This window comes from Pseudopodoces humilis, chromosome 3 (genome assembly GCF_049639895.1).
Source record: "Pseudopodoces humilis isolate 2021_Gansu_Grassland_sample_001 chromosome 3, ASM4963989v1, whole genome shotgun sequence".
NCBI lineage: Eukaryota > Metazoa > Chordata > Aves > Passeriformes > Paridae > Pseudopodoces > Pseudopodoces humilis.
This window is the reverse complement of record NC_142202.1, coordinates 63,167,306-63,184,917: the sequence shown is the minus strand read 5'-3', so window position 1 is coordinate 63,184,917 and position 17,612 is coordinate 63,167,306. Positions and strand designations below refer to the sequence as shown.

At 34.9% G+C, this 17,612-nt stretch overlaps 1 protein-coding gene across 13 annotated transcripts in view; it reads right to left on the bottom strand.

Annotated features, from left to right (window-relative positions):
- Positions 1–17,612, bottom strand: part of TRDN (triadin) — a 233,563-nt gene that overhangs the window by 153,902 nt on the left and 62,049 nt on the right. For 12 of the 13 annotated variants that reach the window (XM_088053842.1, XM_088053833.1, XM_088053836.1 and 9 more), the window contains 5 exons: positions 13,976–14,026; positions 7,634–7,693; positions 4,916–4,975; positions 3,502–3,561; positions 1,079–1,138 (listed from right to left, as the gene is read on the bottom strand). In XM_088053842.1, the coding sequence (XP_087909968.1) occupies positions 1,079–1,138; positions 3,502–3,561; positions 4,916–4,975; positions 7,634–7,693; positions 13,976–14,026 (291 nt within the window). The remainder of the gene's footprint in view (positions 1–1,078; positions 1,139–3,501; positions 3,562–4,915; positions 4,976–7,633; positions 7,694–13,975; positions 14,027–17,612) is intronic. The other variant, XM_088053834.1, reaches the window with a different exon arrangement.

Sequence of the window (17,612 nt, the reverse complement as noted above, 5' to 3'; positions counted from 1 at the left end):
AAATAATAAGCATTTCTAATATAATAGGTTTTAGGGTATAAACTAGGGAGGAACATGTTGGTCATTAAGTAAACAAATATGGGAGGTACTATCTGAACAAGTTTAGATTTCAGCGTTTAATTCTGTTGTAAGCTGGAAAAATAGTGTGTGGTTATTTTTAAGGGTTGCTTTCATGCATCGATTCTAGGTCTCAGTCCAAGAACTTTTGAGTTCTTGAGTCTGATCAGCCCCAGTTCTGGGGGCTGAAAGTCTGAGATGCCCTTCAGGAGAGTGAGGAGGCTTCCAAGGAGAGTTGCCAAACAGTAAATACTGTAATTGTAAATATCAGTAGTTGAAGCTACAGAGCTTGGTGAGACCCAAAGCATTCTTTCCACTTTTATGTGTCAGCAACTTTTTCTCACCTGAGCCATGCACGCTCCCAATATGTATGTTTCTAGTTCACTCCAGTAGAAAATCCAATAGTAGTATAAACTACCACTGGATATGTTTTAAATTAATCTGTTTAGTGCAAAGTTCATACTCTTGGTTTCTTCATAGATCTAAATTGCCCTTGAGGCAAAACTTGCATGCTACCAAATATCTGTTTTCTGTAAGAGTCTAGACTTCTGTTAAACCACTGAGATGTTTAAACTGATTTTATCAATATGTAAGCTGAAATATCTGACTACTGCAAACCAGAATTCAGATAATTATATAAGAGCATTTCTCCCAGTCAAACGCAGGTATTGCCAGCTAGTGGAGAATTAATATCCTGAGCTAGTTGTAGTGAAAATGTATGTCAGATCTCTTGCAGGTAGGCTTACTTGTTTTCAGTGAAATGGTGGTTCATACTTTTATTTTTAATTTGAAATTTCAACAGATTTTGAAAGAGATCAAGCACAGAATTAACTCCTGGATGTTCTACAGACATTTTAATTCTGATTATATATTAATTTAATTTTAATTTCATGTAGCTGATTTTTCACGCACATTTACAATCTCTGCTTGAATAAAAAAAAGTTTTTTATTTCAATGTAAATTGAAAGTGCATTTCAATGTCAATTCAGTTTAAAAAAATGTAGTACAGATAAATAAATACCTTTGGGAGGAGGTTTCTTTTCAGCTTTTTCATGTCTTTCAGGTGCATCTTTTTGAGTTACTAGAAATAAGGACAACTGTATATTAGGGGAAAAAACTCACAAAGAAAATATTGCCAAAACACATTATCATTGCTGGAAATTTCACATTTTCTTATGATTCCTACTTTTCAGTTTTCAAAATTCTTGTTTTCAGATTCATATAGTGGGGTAAAAAACTTCAAAATGTCTTTTGGGGCTCCCTTAGCAGAGGACAAGTGAGTCACACAGATCTGAAGCGCCCTAGGGAATGTTTTTACTGCATGTTCCAGATGAAACAAACTTGCTCGTGTCATGTGCCGAGCAGACACGGACTTGGCCTTGTGCTCCAGCCAACAGGAAGCCATGTGGCTGTGTTTGTCTTACAGAAAGGTGTTTTTCTTAGCTTGGGCTCATTGTCTACAAGCACAGCCATAAGTCTGGTGCTCACTTCAGAGCCCAGCTTGAGTGAGTTCATGTCTGCATAAGATACACTGTGCAAACACACACAAGACTGTGCTCCAGAAAGGCTGCTGAAGTTTTATGCAGACTCCGTCTTTGCCCTCTGGGTCACTATCCAGACAGAATGCCAGAACAAACCAGCCTTGAGAGTTCATTACATTTCTTTCAACTGATAACTACATAATAGCAACATCCTCTCTCACTGAATTCCACCCTGGAATTCCAGCCTGTAGGAGGCATAATTGATATTTAGACTGGGTTGGTTTTTTTTTTAAGATGTTTTTAGACAGTGTGTTTAAAAAACACTCATGTCACTGAGGCTTTCTGGAGCCTTTAACAGAGTCTGAGGAGTTACCTTGTGTCTTTGCAAGGAGCATAAAGGAAACCTGTTGACTGTGTGGGAAGTAGCCACACGATTTTCAGTATGTTCATTCCCCAGAGCTGGCCAGGACCTGAATATTTTCATTTCCTAGCTACTGCAAGTGGTTGAAATAGCCCCTCTGATGCCATAGGGACTCACAGCAGGGAACCTACCCAAGAGAGGGCAGCATGGCTATGTCACACTGCAGCCACAAATCTCCACAGCTACAGTGTCCAAATTCTTCATAAAATTTTCCAGCCAGTGACTGGAGTCATGGCTGCTATTAAACACATTAAGGCTCTAAGTGATTATTTGGTTAGCTAGCAGAAGATAAATGGGTAAAGAGGCTGGCTGCTTATTAGGACTATCTCAGTGATTCTTGGAAGTTATTTGCTTTTCAAATCAACACAGACACTATGGGCATTTATTTTCTCTGGCTTACTTCAGCATGATTTCATTTTATAAAAAAAATCCCACACTTTCAATCTATACACTGAAAGTAGAAAAAAATGAACAGTATCCCTTTAAAACAGAGTCTGGACCATGGCTCCCTTCGACGTTTTTTATGGCTTTAAGTCTTCATTCTGCTTGCTTTCTTTCTCTCTTCACTTTTACTTTTTGTTTTACATTCCTCAGACTACGGCCAAGTAAAAAAAAAAAAGGGTGATTTGTATATTTGTATCTATATTATCTGAACATATTCAAATTAAACCTAGTTAATTCACGCTTCTCAATGTCAGGAGATTAATCTCAATGCCATAACAAACTTATATGAATATATGTTGCATAGTATTTCTTCAAGAGTTAACTGAGTAAAATAAAAAGAGACAAAGACAGAAACTGAACTTCATTACAGAAATATCTGCCACAGAGAAATATCTAACCTCAGAGAAAAACATTCAAATGTCAAGCAATAATAAATGTTAGTCTTTAAAAATGGCATAATAGGGCAAGGTGGTTGGATTTTTAAATTTCCCTGTCCAAACCACAGCCAAAGATGGAATTATTCACAAGAATAGTGAAAATCACCCCTCACATATCCATTATATTGCTTCAGAATATATATGATAATTATTAGATATGTAAATCTTGACCAAAGCCAGTGGTGCCATAGAAGACAGTGCAAATAACATACTGAAATTAAAATGTTATTGAAAAAAATAAAGGCAAGAAAATGAAATTCTATTTTTGGATGTAATGGAAGACCCAGACTGAGAGACAGTAAATACTTTTGCATTAGGTCTGTATCAGGTTGAAAACTAATGCACAAGAGAAAACCTTCTTTGCAGGCAAACTACTGAATCCCTTTGTGGAGATAAAAAGCATCAGGGAATGTAAATAAAATAGTCATAGGTTTCACTCTTTAGCTGTAAGAATGATTTGTAATAAACTCTGTGCATAAAAACAGGAGAGTAAAGCAAAAAAAAAAAAATATGCTAAGCAAGACTTCACTCAGGGGTTGATCAAGACCCACTCACACAGAAGTGACAACACCCAAAAAATGTACTTTAAATACTTATCTCCACATTCTCCCAAGATTTCGAGCACTAAAATTGTACAGCTTTTAATGATAATCCACAATACCTTTAGACAGTGCTTTCTTTTCTTGTTTTTCTGGCTTTTCAGGTTTCTCTTTGTGAACAGCTAGAAATAAAACCAATAATCTTAATGGTCATTAAAGAAAAAAGTTGCATTTAAATGAGAAAGAATCAAGAAACACAAGTAGGCACCATGGTTATGCATGCAAAGAATGAGGAAAATTGATTCAGCTGCTGCTGTTTGTTGTTGATGCCAAAATATGGGATTGGAACGTCCAAAAACTCATCTTCCATCACTGACACCTTTGCCATTGGCTGGAGGAGCAGCAGGCTTTCTAGCTCCACTATAATCCCAAGAAAGAAGATAGTCAAGAAAAGTCATACATATTGTTTACTGGTTTTCTCTCTTTAATATATTTATTTATTGGTTTGTTTTGGTTTATTGTTATATTTAGCTTTCTTGTTTATTACTTTGGTTAATTTCTGAAGGATTTTCTGAACTCCACAGAACAACTTTTTCCAGCTATGAATGATTAAGCACTATAATTAATTACAAATCTAATTGCAGTGACATTATAACTAATGTTCTTTGGGGCATTTTGTTTGCTTTTAATTTCCACCTTACAAATTGAAATTAACTGCTCTGTAGTTTCTGGATTTCTGGCTCAGGTTTCAGAACACACCTGAGTTGTGTGGTAGTCACTGAGTGGTGGGAAATCTGAAATATTCTCCTGTGTGGGCTCTGATTTGCTAATTTTTTGTGATTAATGTTTGCACAGTAACTCGTCCATGGGTGTGCAGAACTGATGCTTGCATGGGCTGATGTGGCCTGTGGGGATCATGTATGTGAAAACACGCAGTTCCCTGTTTGAGTACAGCGTATGAGATCATCCTAGGAACACAAAAACATGCATGAGCATTGAGCTGGTGTGTAAAAAGAAAGTAAGAATTGGGGAAGATAAAACAGTGCTAGACACGTATCTATTGGGAGTAGCTACTGGAAGAATTAGTCCTGGTGTACTCAGTGGCTATGCAATGGCCCTATGCAGTAGTATATTTCAAATGCTTTTTTTCCACATGGCCTTCCCGATTACCTCTGTGAATGGGCTGTCAGGTTCCTTTTTCTTGGATGACCACAGTCTCTTAGCAACCATTCTTATTGCAAGTGTTGGAAATACTCAGTGATTATCATAAGATCACACTAATCCAGAGCACAAAACAGATTATCTTCCTTCCCCAGGAAAAAAAAACACAAAAAACCCAAATATATGCAGAAGGAATATTAAATGCTACTTATTGTGTAAGACTGTAAACCTTTTTATTATTTCATTATTTTTATTCATAATATTTTATAACACTTTTTTTTCTTCAATCAAAGGCATACATAAATGGGAATTGAGTAGAGAATTAGCCTAGGGGTACCTCCAAATGTAAAATAAATTCTGACATTAAATAATTACCTGCATTCCTTTCCTTTTTTTCAGGTTTTTCTTGTCTTTCCAGTTTGTCTTTACTTGTCACTAGGAAAGAAAGAAAGTGTTATATATATCCTTAAAAAAAGAAAAAAAAAAGTGGAAAAAATAAAAAATTAAGAATCCAAAACAATTTCACCAAGATGAGCTTTAGGATACTAAGTGGCAGAGCTGCCCTGTGCATATTTTCACAGCACACATCATACTAGAGGGGTGTGAGCAGCCAACTCTGGCTAACAAGTTACTGCCATGGTAAAATGCCTCAGCTGTTTTCTGCATAACATCATCTCTTGCAATCGTCTGTCAATTCCAGAAGAATTTCAGAAAAATGCCACTTACTAAGGCACAGCTCACAGTGAATGCTGCTGCCTGTGATAGAAAGAGGGCTTCACCTTGGCCGCCCCATACTCTGTCAGACACAGGTTGTAAAAACCCTGGAATCAATCTCGGAGCATAAGAGAATCACATGTGCAAATGATACATCTGTGGCTCTCCAGCTGGCTTGAAATGGATAACCAGCAATGGATATGGACAGCTAGTAATGGATACAGATAGCTAGTAATGGACACTAGCTGAGATCAGTCCCTGGCAATGATGATCTCAGAACCATAATTAGATACCCAGTATGTGCAAAGTAAAATTAACATTATGACAGTGGAAACTGCATTATGCTATCCACTTGTTCATAGAACGTTTTCCAATCATTTTTCTTAGGATTTTATGCTGTAATTTTCTAGAAAATGAAAAATAAGCATGTGAGTTTTAGAACACTTCTGAAAGAACAGCTGTGAAAATGCAAGCCTAGCTTGTCTAACTCCTGTGGAGATTTCATCCAAGTTTAGAACTCCTTTTGTCTAACATGAGGAGATAAGAAACTTCTTTAACAATACCATGAATTCCACATGTAACTGAATGTAAAAGAGGAGTGGTAGACAATATTCAGGCTTCCACATTTTTAAGTAATATAGTGATGAAGCACATGAGAACATGGCTGACATCTCTGACCAAGACACTGCTAATCTGTGACTGAGACACTTCTAATGTGTCATTAAATAACTTTCTTAAACTTCATTCCAGAAGTTGATAATACATTAGAATAGGATGCTGTTTATACTTTCCGTTATCTTGATCTTGAAAAGGCAATGAATTTAATGCAGAAAATAAGCAGCAAAAATACAAGGATGCAGTCTCTAGAGTCTTCCACTTCACTACAATGAAATGGACCTTAGAAAGACACACATTCATAGTCTTAGTTTTGAAATTTAATGTACAGTCTGAAAGTAATGTTTATTAGTACTGTGAATACAGAAAATCTCTATACACATTAGTGTTTCCATAGCAGTTTCGGTGATAGTTCACTAAATAAAACTAATAGTTCACTTCAAGAAAAAATACAATTAAGTGGAAAGAATATTAATAGGATTTATGGGAAGCTGAGGCACTATAATTGTCATTTTTTTCACTGGCTATCTGAGTTTGACTGGGACAATTTTTTTCCTTTTTTCTAAGAAACTTAATAAAACTTTAAATATAATTCTCCTGTGAAATCAAGTTGAAGAGTTTCCCAAGTTTTCCACATTATGACAGAAATCTTAAAGATAAATTCATATTTTAATATGGGAGATTATTGCCTTTGCTTTGGCATTTTTCCAAATCCCAGAAAAAATTTCCCATGTTATCACCATTCTATTTTCTCCTAATAATTATTCATCTTAACAGACACATCCATTTATATGCCTGCCATTAACTTCTAAGTCTTGTTAGCTCAAGGCACATTGAATTACTTATATGAAATGGAAAAGCTCCAATCAAAGACCATTAGAAAAGCCTAGTCAAGCACAGCTTTCACGAGGTGCACATTCCCTTGTGCTCTTGGCCTGAATAAGTCTGCTGTGGCTGGATATTCGGTCTTCCCTTTACTTTTTTGGTAATTTATTATGATTATTGGCCTGTTTGCTCTTCAAGAATGTGTTTCTTCCTCCAGCCCAAGATTTCCTTAGCCATAAGTTAGTGCAAAGGACATGTTCTCAGAAGAATTAAAGTGTTTTCACAAGTAGGTGCACTCCACCAAAATTCTGTTTTGCTAAAATATCCTCACAAAATGCAAAGTAGATGGTGGCTCTTGTAACCCAGAACTAACTCATGAGTTGTGTGTGGAGAATAAGCAGTATCCTGATTCTGACTCCTACAATAGATCTCTAATTTGTTGTTGGCATACATCACCAGAAAATTATTAAATTCTCTCTAAAACTTCTCCCCAATGTCTCTGAAATTAATCTGGAGGAATTTTTTTTTTTTTTTCTTTAAAGCAGATTTCCAAAGCAAATATCTGCAGGGACCATATCCAGTATGTTATAATTTACTCATTACATTTTCGTGCAAAGTATTTTCAAGGACAAATAATATGCTTGGATTTATTAAAGAAGAATAAAAAGGACACCTATTTGTGCACTGAGCATTTTTTACATAACTTATTAGTACAGCAAACACTTGCTAATTAATATCTGAATATAATTTCAGCTTTTCTGTACAGTGATGAATTCAAATTTTTTTAAAAATTTCTCCTATATTCTCTTTCCAACTGGCTTTCACCTCCTCCATCCTTAAACATTATTGCCCTACACATTATTAAACAGCCTAAGAGTCCATTAGACTGTTTTGAATCACTGATAAAAAGACAAAGAATATCAAAAGCTGAATACATACCCTTTGGGGGTTCCTTCCTCTCAATTTTTTCTTGTTTTTCAGGTTTGTCTCTGTGTGCTGCTACAAATAATAAACAAATAAATAAACCCCAGCTCACAATAAATCTGTGATCTAGATGTATTAAGCACACTTATCTCATGAAAGTGATCAAGGAAAAGTATTTGAAAACCCAAATGATGGATTTCAGCTCTGAGTCACAGGTACTTGATGATGTATAGACCTTTTACTGTCAATATTTAATTCCAGATCCAAGAGAAATATTTTCCTTGAATAGGCTTTCAGATATTAGACTATATTTTTCTCAAAGAAGTGATTATTCAGCAACCTCAATCTAATCTGTCCTTTCTCTTTTGGTCCCATTACACAACCACCCTGACTCTAAGATTTCTGACTGAGGAAATTATTTTCAGCCCTTGACAGCATTGCTTTCTATTCTTAACAAAAACTGGCCAGCATATTGCTTTCTATGCTATTTTTTTCTTTATTTTTAGCCGTCACTTCCATCACAGGATGGATTAACAAGAAATCATCTCTTTTAATCAGAGTATAACCTCAGGAAGAGCAGCTGTTCAAAACACAACCAACTCCATGTCCTGCAAGAGGCAGGCAAACATGAGTCCTTATGGACTCTATAGCCCACCCAGGTCTCAGACCTTGCTATGAAGTGGTTCAATCCCATGTACTAATGATTTTATTCTTAGTAAACCCATACTACTAAAAGAATACCATTTTGTCATTTCAGAGAAAAATTATTTTATTTTCTGTACCCGGGTTTCTGGGAACTAGTAAAACAAATTCTGATTAGAAGACAGTGAGCTTTATAAACAAACACATTATGTTTTTGTATCCATTCATTTCACCAGCTTTGCAGTGAGTGCCATTTCACTAAAGTGCAAGCACTTTTTTGTTGGCTGAGTGTTTCCACATTAAAAAGCAGGTTTTAGTCATTAAGAAAAAATCATCCAAAACATTCAGTAAATTCATTATGTCTTATATGTGTTTGCATTATCCAAAATTAATTTTCAGTCAAAGCAAGTAAATTATTGCTGATAACAAGCAGCAGTACAGTTGAAAAAGATTGAAGAGAGATACTTCAAAGCCTTTAAAGAATGAATCTGGACAGTAAATGTACCCTAAAAAAATAGGCTGTGAAGAAAGCAGCAACACCAGCGATGTATTATTGAATGAATTACAGACTACAACTCATTCAAATGCTTTAGCACATCTAGGAGTATACCAAGAAAAAAACATTCTCAAAACTGAGTATTTTTTGCAGAAACTGTATCATGCTTTTACATCTTGCACTTGTATTAGCAGATGTTGGCTCTACGCTAAACACTTTTGTCAGTTTTGGCTGGACCAACAGCACAATTTTGGAAACAACAGCTCTGTGATGGTCAATGTGAGTGAAACATGAGCTTCTTCTGCACATTCAGACAAAAGCTCTTATAGTCTCTGCCAAAAAATACAGCTGAACTATGTAGAATGGACTGATAATCAGAAAGTTTTTATCCACAGGATATCTTACTTGAGTAAGAGAGATTATTGTGGGCTTTTAAAATTTATAGCAGTATTTCCATAACATTCCCTTATTTCATGATTTGAGAAAAAAACACACACCAGGAAAACAAACCAAAAAATCCTAAAGACAACAAAACAAACAAAACCCATACCCACACAACAAACCCATAAAACGAGCCTTGAACAACACTAACTGAATTGAACGTCAGTAGACCTGAAAGTGGACAGAAGAATCTAATTTAATTTGTTTCATATCAAAATGATGCAAACAGCAAAACTGCGAGGAAATATTAATATTTGTGTGGACTAAAGCTTAAAACACGAGGGAGGGATCAGTTGGCTCCTTCTTGAGAAAGAAAAGTAACTTGATGTATCTGGGCAGGGAGCCTGGAATGTGGATAAGAAGAGACCAGGCTGGCATAAGCATAAGCTATTTTTCTCTTCCCAATTATAGGCTGAAGGTGATCTCAGTGAAGGTTAGTTTGAGAGCCTTATCCTGTGTGTTGATATCCCCATTGCCTCAGAAGCTGCTAATCTCAGATTGTAATGTTTATCATTACCTCTTATGGGCACTGTCAGAGCTATGGCTTCCCTTATTCGGGAAGGGCAGGTGCTGCCAAAAATTAAAGTGTTCATGTTTCAGGGCTGTGATCACTGGCCATTTTTGACTGTGCAATCACAAGACCAACAAAATCCACTGAAGTTTCTGATCTAACAAATTTAAATCTGATACTTTTTAGCATATTAACTCTCCCCTGAAAGAGAGTTCAACTTCAACAGTCATAAAAGGCCTGTCATAGAAAATACATCACTGTCTACAGATCTTTTCCATATTGTGTAACTTGGACATATTTTTCTTTGTAAAGGGCTTAATACATGCCCCTTTTCAAGCCCACAATTCTAGGTGCAAGCATTAGATTTTAGAATTAGTCAGGCTGGCCATACTGCCATGTTTCTCTGAAACAAATTAGAGTTGACTGGATTTTCTTTTACATATTAAAAAAAAAAAAAAAAAAAAAAACACACAAGGATATAAAGATGGTTTTAAGGCTACTTACATTTCAGCTGAAAAATGCTGAAACTAGAACGGTTTATTAATAATAATTTTATTAGCTTTGTGACACATTTTGCAATTACAAGATCACCTCTTTTGTTACTTATGCTATTAGGATGCTGGTGACATCCATAAGAAAAAAATAATTAGACTTAAAAACCAAGTAGATTTATGGCAATTGTGGAAGGTAAGATTTTCCCACAAATTAAAAGAAATTTTCTTGGACTTCCTTGCTAAATAAATAGTCTTAAGCTCAGAATGAAGTGTTATTAGCACTGGAAAAAATATAACATCCCAACCTAATTTTCACTAACCTAGATTTTGGAAATTGCTGAAACATTTTTGCATGTCTTTGAATGAATATTCAGCCTGAGGCAAAAAGATGAACATGGGAAATCTCATCCTAAGTGACTGGAGTATGATAAATTTATAAATAATCTAAAATAGAAGATTATAATGGAAAATTTTAAGGTAATTTAAAAATGTGTCCCAAACTTATTATTGCTATCTGCTTCATAGAAAAATAAAAATAAGAAGCATCACAAATATGTAAGAGGATTTTCCTAATCTCAATCATCTTCACAGATTTTATTTGTATCAAATTGAAGACATGGTGAGGGGGGAGGTGATTTAGTTTTTCTTCCATAAAGTTCTCCAACAAAGACGTTCCACACTCCAAAACAGAAAGTGCAAAAAAGAAGATATGTAGTAAGACACTACTTCCATGCCTAAGAGAAGCAAAAATAGTTTCCAGCTGAGTAAGTCTTAAGTCTGCTGCTTAGTACAAAGCCAGGTGATGACTGCAGCAAGCATGAAGCAGAGATTGCTCGCTCCAGCTAACAGACTAAGTGCTTGTCTACAGGGCAGCACTCAGGAAAGTTAAGATAAATGAACTAATACAATGAAGTTAGAGTGCATTAGTCAGAGAGCATTAAATCTCCATGTAGATGCTTTCATTCGGATGTAAAGCAACTTTAGATGAGTTAATTCTTCTTGAAGGAACACTGGAACAAAAAAATAGGGTTGGTCTGGAGAGGGGCATAACCTGCCAGGTCCAAATACTTAATTTAAGGAAACTACAGCTATGTTGCTATCTGTACCAAGTTCTCCAGTTTAAAGTTCACACAGGCATAGTTGTTGCTGTACATTGAGAAATCAGGCTAGACAGATTTATCTGTGTATCAAATATGCCCTTTAGTTCATTAACTTGTTGAAAATATGTAGGTTTCTAGCATACTAGGATTTGTATGGTCTAGCTCTATTTATCTGTTAAGCTGTCTCAAATTTTTGTCTTCCAATTACAGCAATTAACCATCATTATATTGTTTTCTTCCATATCTCACTCCAACAGCAATGAATTAGTGAAGTGATTTTGGGAAAAGCCACAGTAAATCAACCTCTTCCCATTCCTTCTCAATGCCTGGTTTATTTAGAGCTATTTCCCAGAAATGCAATACAATTCATTTCACTGGTATGATCAGCTTTTCATAAAAATCAGAAAATGTCGTTGGACCTTCCATTAGACAGAATTTCTGTACTTACATGTACTTTTATCTCCATATTTTTTATTTTTGTTCTTACTTTTTTGCCAAAACAATGCATAATTAACTCTTACTGGTCATAATACTAATAACAATTATATCACCTATTTCTTAAACAGGCTCCAGCAGCAACTCAGAGTCCTGCAAAATCGATCTAGAACATATTATCTAGATGCTCATGAGAACTGTGTACAGGAAGATCATCAATCCCTTGTGCCTCTGCTGGCTGATCAAGCTCCTGATCATGCAGTCCAGGTGCCACTGCACTCATGAAATTAATAATATCTCAAACACCAAATTGGAAAGACCCTACTTTGTAGTGAGTTTCTACTTATGTGTACAAGTCATCATGAAATAATTTGATTTCAGAGCTCTTAAGCATGACCAATGGCTTTGTCCAATTGTTTCTCGGAGTATTTCTTCTTTCCAGGATTAAATTTGCTACAATAGTTTAAATAGACATTATTGCTAGTAGTTTATCAAAATATTTAATTAAAAGCAAATTTTAGGGCACCAGTTTGCCTGGTTCTCAGTACTGTTTGAATCTTTTAATTTCAGTCACTTCCATCTGGGATTTTTATTCATTATAACCATTCCTCATATTTCAGTTCAATCTTTCAAAAATGAGGCTTATAGGTTGAACTCCCTTGTAAATTGTGGGACTTGTACTCAGAGGATTTGACTATTCAAAAAAATAATTAAATTACTTTTAAAACTCTAGTGTTCCCACATGTTGGGCAGAAGACAGAAATGTTTTTTTCCATTTCCTGCTTTTAAAAATATTCATTTTACTTCTGGATTTTTCTTATGAAAAACAATAAAAGACTGAATTTGTATATATTTCCTGAAGGTAATTTAGAAGGTAATAGTAAAATTCCTAAAGGATTCATGCCTTTATCACAATGTAGACAGAGGCCATATAGAATGTTTTCTTAGAATTGTTCCTCCTATGTACAAGTCACATTGTTGGGATTAAACATGAAAACAAAATATAGAAAAAAAAATTGTTTTGTTTTTCAGCAACTGATTGTGTAACTAGAGACTGCATTATCAGGCACATAATAATGAGACTTAGCAAATGAAACCTGAATACTATTTTCTGGCATCTTATACTTTCTTTGTTATAATTTCTGCAATGTTAATATTGTTCTGTGTAAAGAAATGCACTTTTGCATAGATGAAATGGAACACAAGAGGCTGTCTCAGTCAAAATTGCAGCATCATTTGTGGTTTTATATTACTTTGCTTGAAAAGACCTTAACTGCGATCCTTGTTAATGGGTCTCTGTTCATTATTACCTGGCTTGCCCAGGTACTCTAAAAAATTCACTTTGATAAAACATGATTTATTAAATAGTTGGGAAACAGTTCTAGTCAGTCCAGACAATCCTGATTAGCACAGAACTGGAGGTGAAAAATACTTTGAAAATATTTTACAGATATGTAAAATACTATAAAACCACACTAATACATATAGAAATGAATATAATTGCATAAGGGAGGGTGTATGTGTATACACAACATTTTTAATAAGCCTCTTTCTTGCTTCCCCCTGCCACAATCTAGCTCAGCACTGGTGTTTTAGAGGGATGCTCGTCAAGTTTTATGCGGCCTGGCCCTTATGGAGGAGCTCTGTTAGGCAAAAAAACCCTTCAGATATCCCAGGAAACACCTTTGTTTATACAACCTCTGAAAACCAGTCCAATCCACTTCCTCTGTGGATTTTTGGAAAGTGTCAGTTATAGGAGATTAAACAGTCTGAAAAAGAGCAGGTTCTTAAAATGGAAGTTTTTCTTATCTCTGATACACACCTGGCTCCCTCTTAACTATGACTTCCTAACTTGGATGGCACCCACTGGCCTATGAATTTGCTTTTTTCCTTGCCCAACACACTTCATGCCTTTTGCACCAAAGGAAGTTCATCAACACTCAACTTTCTTGAACCTTTAGTAGAAAAAAGATTTCTGAAAAAGTTTGGGCAGAAGAATCTTATTATGAATGTGCATTTTCAATATAGCTACACAAGCATAAAATTACAAATTTTTTGTTAATACTTAGGTATACATGAATTTTTGATCATTTGCAGTCTGTGCCAACTGATCTTTGAATGCTTCTGTGATACAGCAGCAGTAGTTAACCAAGTTAAAAAAAAAAATAAATTATGTAGTTAACAAAGGCACTGTATGTTACACAAATATATGTAGGAAAACAGACAAAAAACAGTTACCCTTCGTTGGTGTTCGTTTTTCAGGTTTCTCTGTCTTCTGTTTTTGAATTTCTGAAAAAAAAATGACAGATTTATAAATATTAAAATAGTTTTCACACACAAAAATATCAGATGCATTCTCATATTAAAAAAAAAAGTTAAAAGGTACTTAAAATATTATGGCTGCACCACAGCTTTATCACCTGCATAGTCAGAGTTATATACAATATATTTCAATTTTATATATATACACAGACAAGATATATGGAAATAAATCACAACATTAACTGTCTTTAATGATTATTTTGTTTTTAATTGAGCCATAAGTTACTTTTAAAGGTAAGAATAGGTTTTGCTGATCTGTAATGCCTTTACAGTAACGTGTTAGTCATGATTCAGAAAAACATGCTTTTACTAAACATTTTTTATGTATTTTGAGTTTTTTACCAAAATTACTATTTTATGTTTTCCAAATTATCTTTAGAAGGAAAAAATGTTCTTTTTACTATATTTTCTAAAATTTTTAAAGCTCACATACTGAATTGGTATCTCCAACACACAGTAAAACTCAATGCTCTATATAAACTATAGAGATAAAAAGTTCCCGTGTTAGTGACTGTTGTCTCAGAGAATGACTCATTTTGATCATGCTGTACACCAAAAACTGAGAACTGTCTTCATAGAGGAGGAAGGGGTACATTATTTATCTGCCATTCCTTTTGAATAAAATTTTTCAGCTGCAATATTGATATTAAATTACTGTTATATACCTCCATATAAATCTTTTTTCTACTGTCTTTATTGTGTCAAAAGCAGGATAATATAAAAAAAGGTAAAATGTTGAATTTTCAAAAAAGCAAACCAGAATTAAATCAAATGTTCATAGCCCTCTTTACACACAGTTGTAGAAATTTAAAGGGCATTTATTACAGCTGTGCAATAAAGTCATTAAGACTATACACAGTGCCTGGTTTAATAATATTGTGCACATATTTCCTGCAGTAGGAAACTGCTCTAAAATACTGTATGAAATTAGTTTTCGACAAAAGCAAATGCAAACTTCCTCACTAGACTCTGGGAGATGCCTTCTTGTATTTCAGTGTTACCTGTAGTCTGCAGGGTCTAAATAACAAGAGTACTGACCACAAAATGAATCCAACAGAGAAAAAGTTATGCAAATTATTGCATATCAGGTCTAAGAAGCTACTCTAATGCTTATTGAAAAAGAGCGAAATATTTCACTTACAACCTTAGTTATTTTCTCAGGATACACATTGCCAAAGAAATCCAGTAGGAAATGGAGCTTTCCCTCCACAGATATTTACATAAGTCCTTGAAAATAATGAAGAATGTTTTCATTGCATAGTATTTGGTATCTGAAATAATTATTGTGTGTGGTTTGCAAAACCAGAACTATTCCATGGCATCAGGCTAGGTTGTCTTCAGATAGTGAGAATATTATTTCACTGAGGTAAAGAGTAACAAAGGGTAAAATACATCACTTAGTTAGCCAACTATGTATGGAAACATAACTAAGCTAATTATATGATGTCGTTAGGCTAAAAGGAGTTTTTATTCACTTTTCAACTTGCTCTTTTCAGCCCGGGTGTGTAGTTCATTTATTGTTCTATAAACCTCAAAGGGTGAGAATAGGAAGAAATATACTCTACTGATTTACTGTATTTCAGCTGAGCCTGGATTATTTTTTCTTTTAAATATGTGAGGATATTTTATTTCTATCAACCGAGAGAGTCCTGTTGCTTGATTTTCAGATTTTTCCCCACTTGTTTTGCTTAAAGGGCTACATGGTGTAGTTTAGGTAGCATAAATGGTAGGCATGTTGCAAGACAGGAACAGATGGAAGATTGCTCCCTAATTCTGGGCACATCTGAGCAGTTTTCCATGCCACTGTTCCAGGCTGCTTCCAAACACTGACTCAGGGGACTTAGAAAAAGCTGAGTCACTTCCTCTGTGTTGCAACATACAGTGGAGACATATCTCACCCAGTTCAAGAGGTCACCCTACATATAGAGATGCACATGAATAAATTATATTTTTCAGGCAGAGTCACACAGACACATATTCCTTGCTTGCTTTAAAATGCCTCAGCTCTGCTGCATTTCTACCATGTATTATGTCTCACTACAGAAAAAAAGGCCAGTTTTTCTTGAAAAAATAAATATAAAATAAGAATAAATCTGTTATTTCAAAATTTTTTTTTAAAAAATGTGTTTTAAAATTACTTTTGATTTAGGGAATTTACTGCTGGTTTGACTGCAAAACATGTATAGAGCAATGACTCTAGAGGTGCTTATTAAATCAAACTCACATTGTATCAACAGTGAGCTTGCTTCAAACAAATATTTCTGTAAGGTGCACAAAAATACACTTTTTAGACAGCCACACTGAGAATCTCATCTAATGTTCTGCTACAATTAGGATACCACACATCACAAAGAAACATACACAAATTCCTAGAAGTGAAGTACATCTTCTTAACACACAAGTGTGTGCACATATGCTTTTATATACTACAAAATATCCCATCATTAAGGTCTCTTTACAAATTTCCCATTAGAGTTTGAACCATCATAAAAAATTGCAGATCACATTAATTTTGGTACATTACATCCCAAATTTTCCCATACAAATAAATCTAGTCTCAATATAAGCTAAACTGGATCAATTTACAAAACAGAAAATAGTAACTATTTTCTAACTTCAAAGTATTTAAAATCAGGAAACATTAGATTACTAGAGATTTTTTTGTTGTTGTTTTATGAGAGTTCTGATACTCTCTGCTTCATCTTTTATGACAAATAGCTTTAATTTTCTAGTAATCACATCATATCTTATTGCTGAGTTGACAAAGTGGTTGTAATATCATAGAAGACTTACATGGGCAGTTTAAAGCATGTAATTTACCTCTATCAATGTGACACATTGTTAATAAATCCTAAATATTACGAATTCATGTTTAGAAAAATGACAGAATCAAGCAGCAGCAAGGATAATCTTTGTCACCACAGCAACCATCCAGATTCTTTATGAGATGACAGCACAGTTTATAAAATTATTGTAAGGATGTATTTTTAAAACTGTATTTCATTGTTTGTTTTCTTAAATTATTAGGCAGACATGAAAAATTATCTTTCCCCTTGTGTTGCTTGGATTTTGACTAGATAAGTATTTCCTTAAATGTGGATACTGTTTGATGCTAATTTCTCTAGACTTCAGGTCTTGTACAGATAAACAGAACACGCAGGGTGATTATTTTAAATAACTCCAAGAAGGAAAGCTAGGAATCTTCTCACTGACCATTTCAAGATGCTGAAAGGAGACACACTCAACTATATTGTTTCAGGCTGATTTATCTATGTCCTGTTGACCCAAAACAGACCTTGACAGTCAGCTGAGGGTCAGTATAGCAGGAAGCTTTACTGGAAATCCCTGCTGAACAACAGAGTCTGGGCAGCAGCTGCCCTACACCTCACCCAGCTAATTTTCATTAACAGCAGTTGGCAGTGTCCAACGAGAGCACAGCACTGGCTGTGCACTCCAGCTCCAGGAAGATCAGGATGGAAGAAAATCATTTCAGTCCCTTAATCTGTGTGAACTAACGGGTCAGCACTGTGCAGATTTACATCAGTTTGAATGG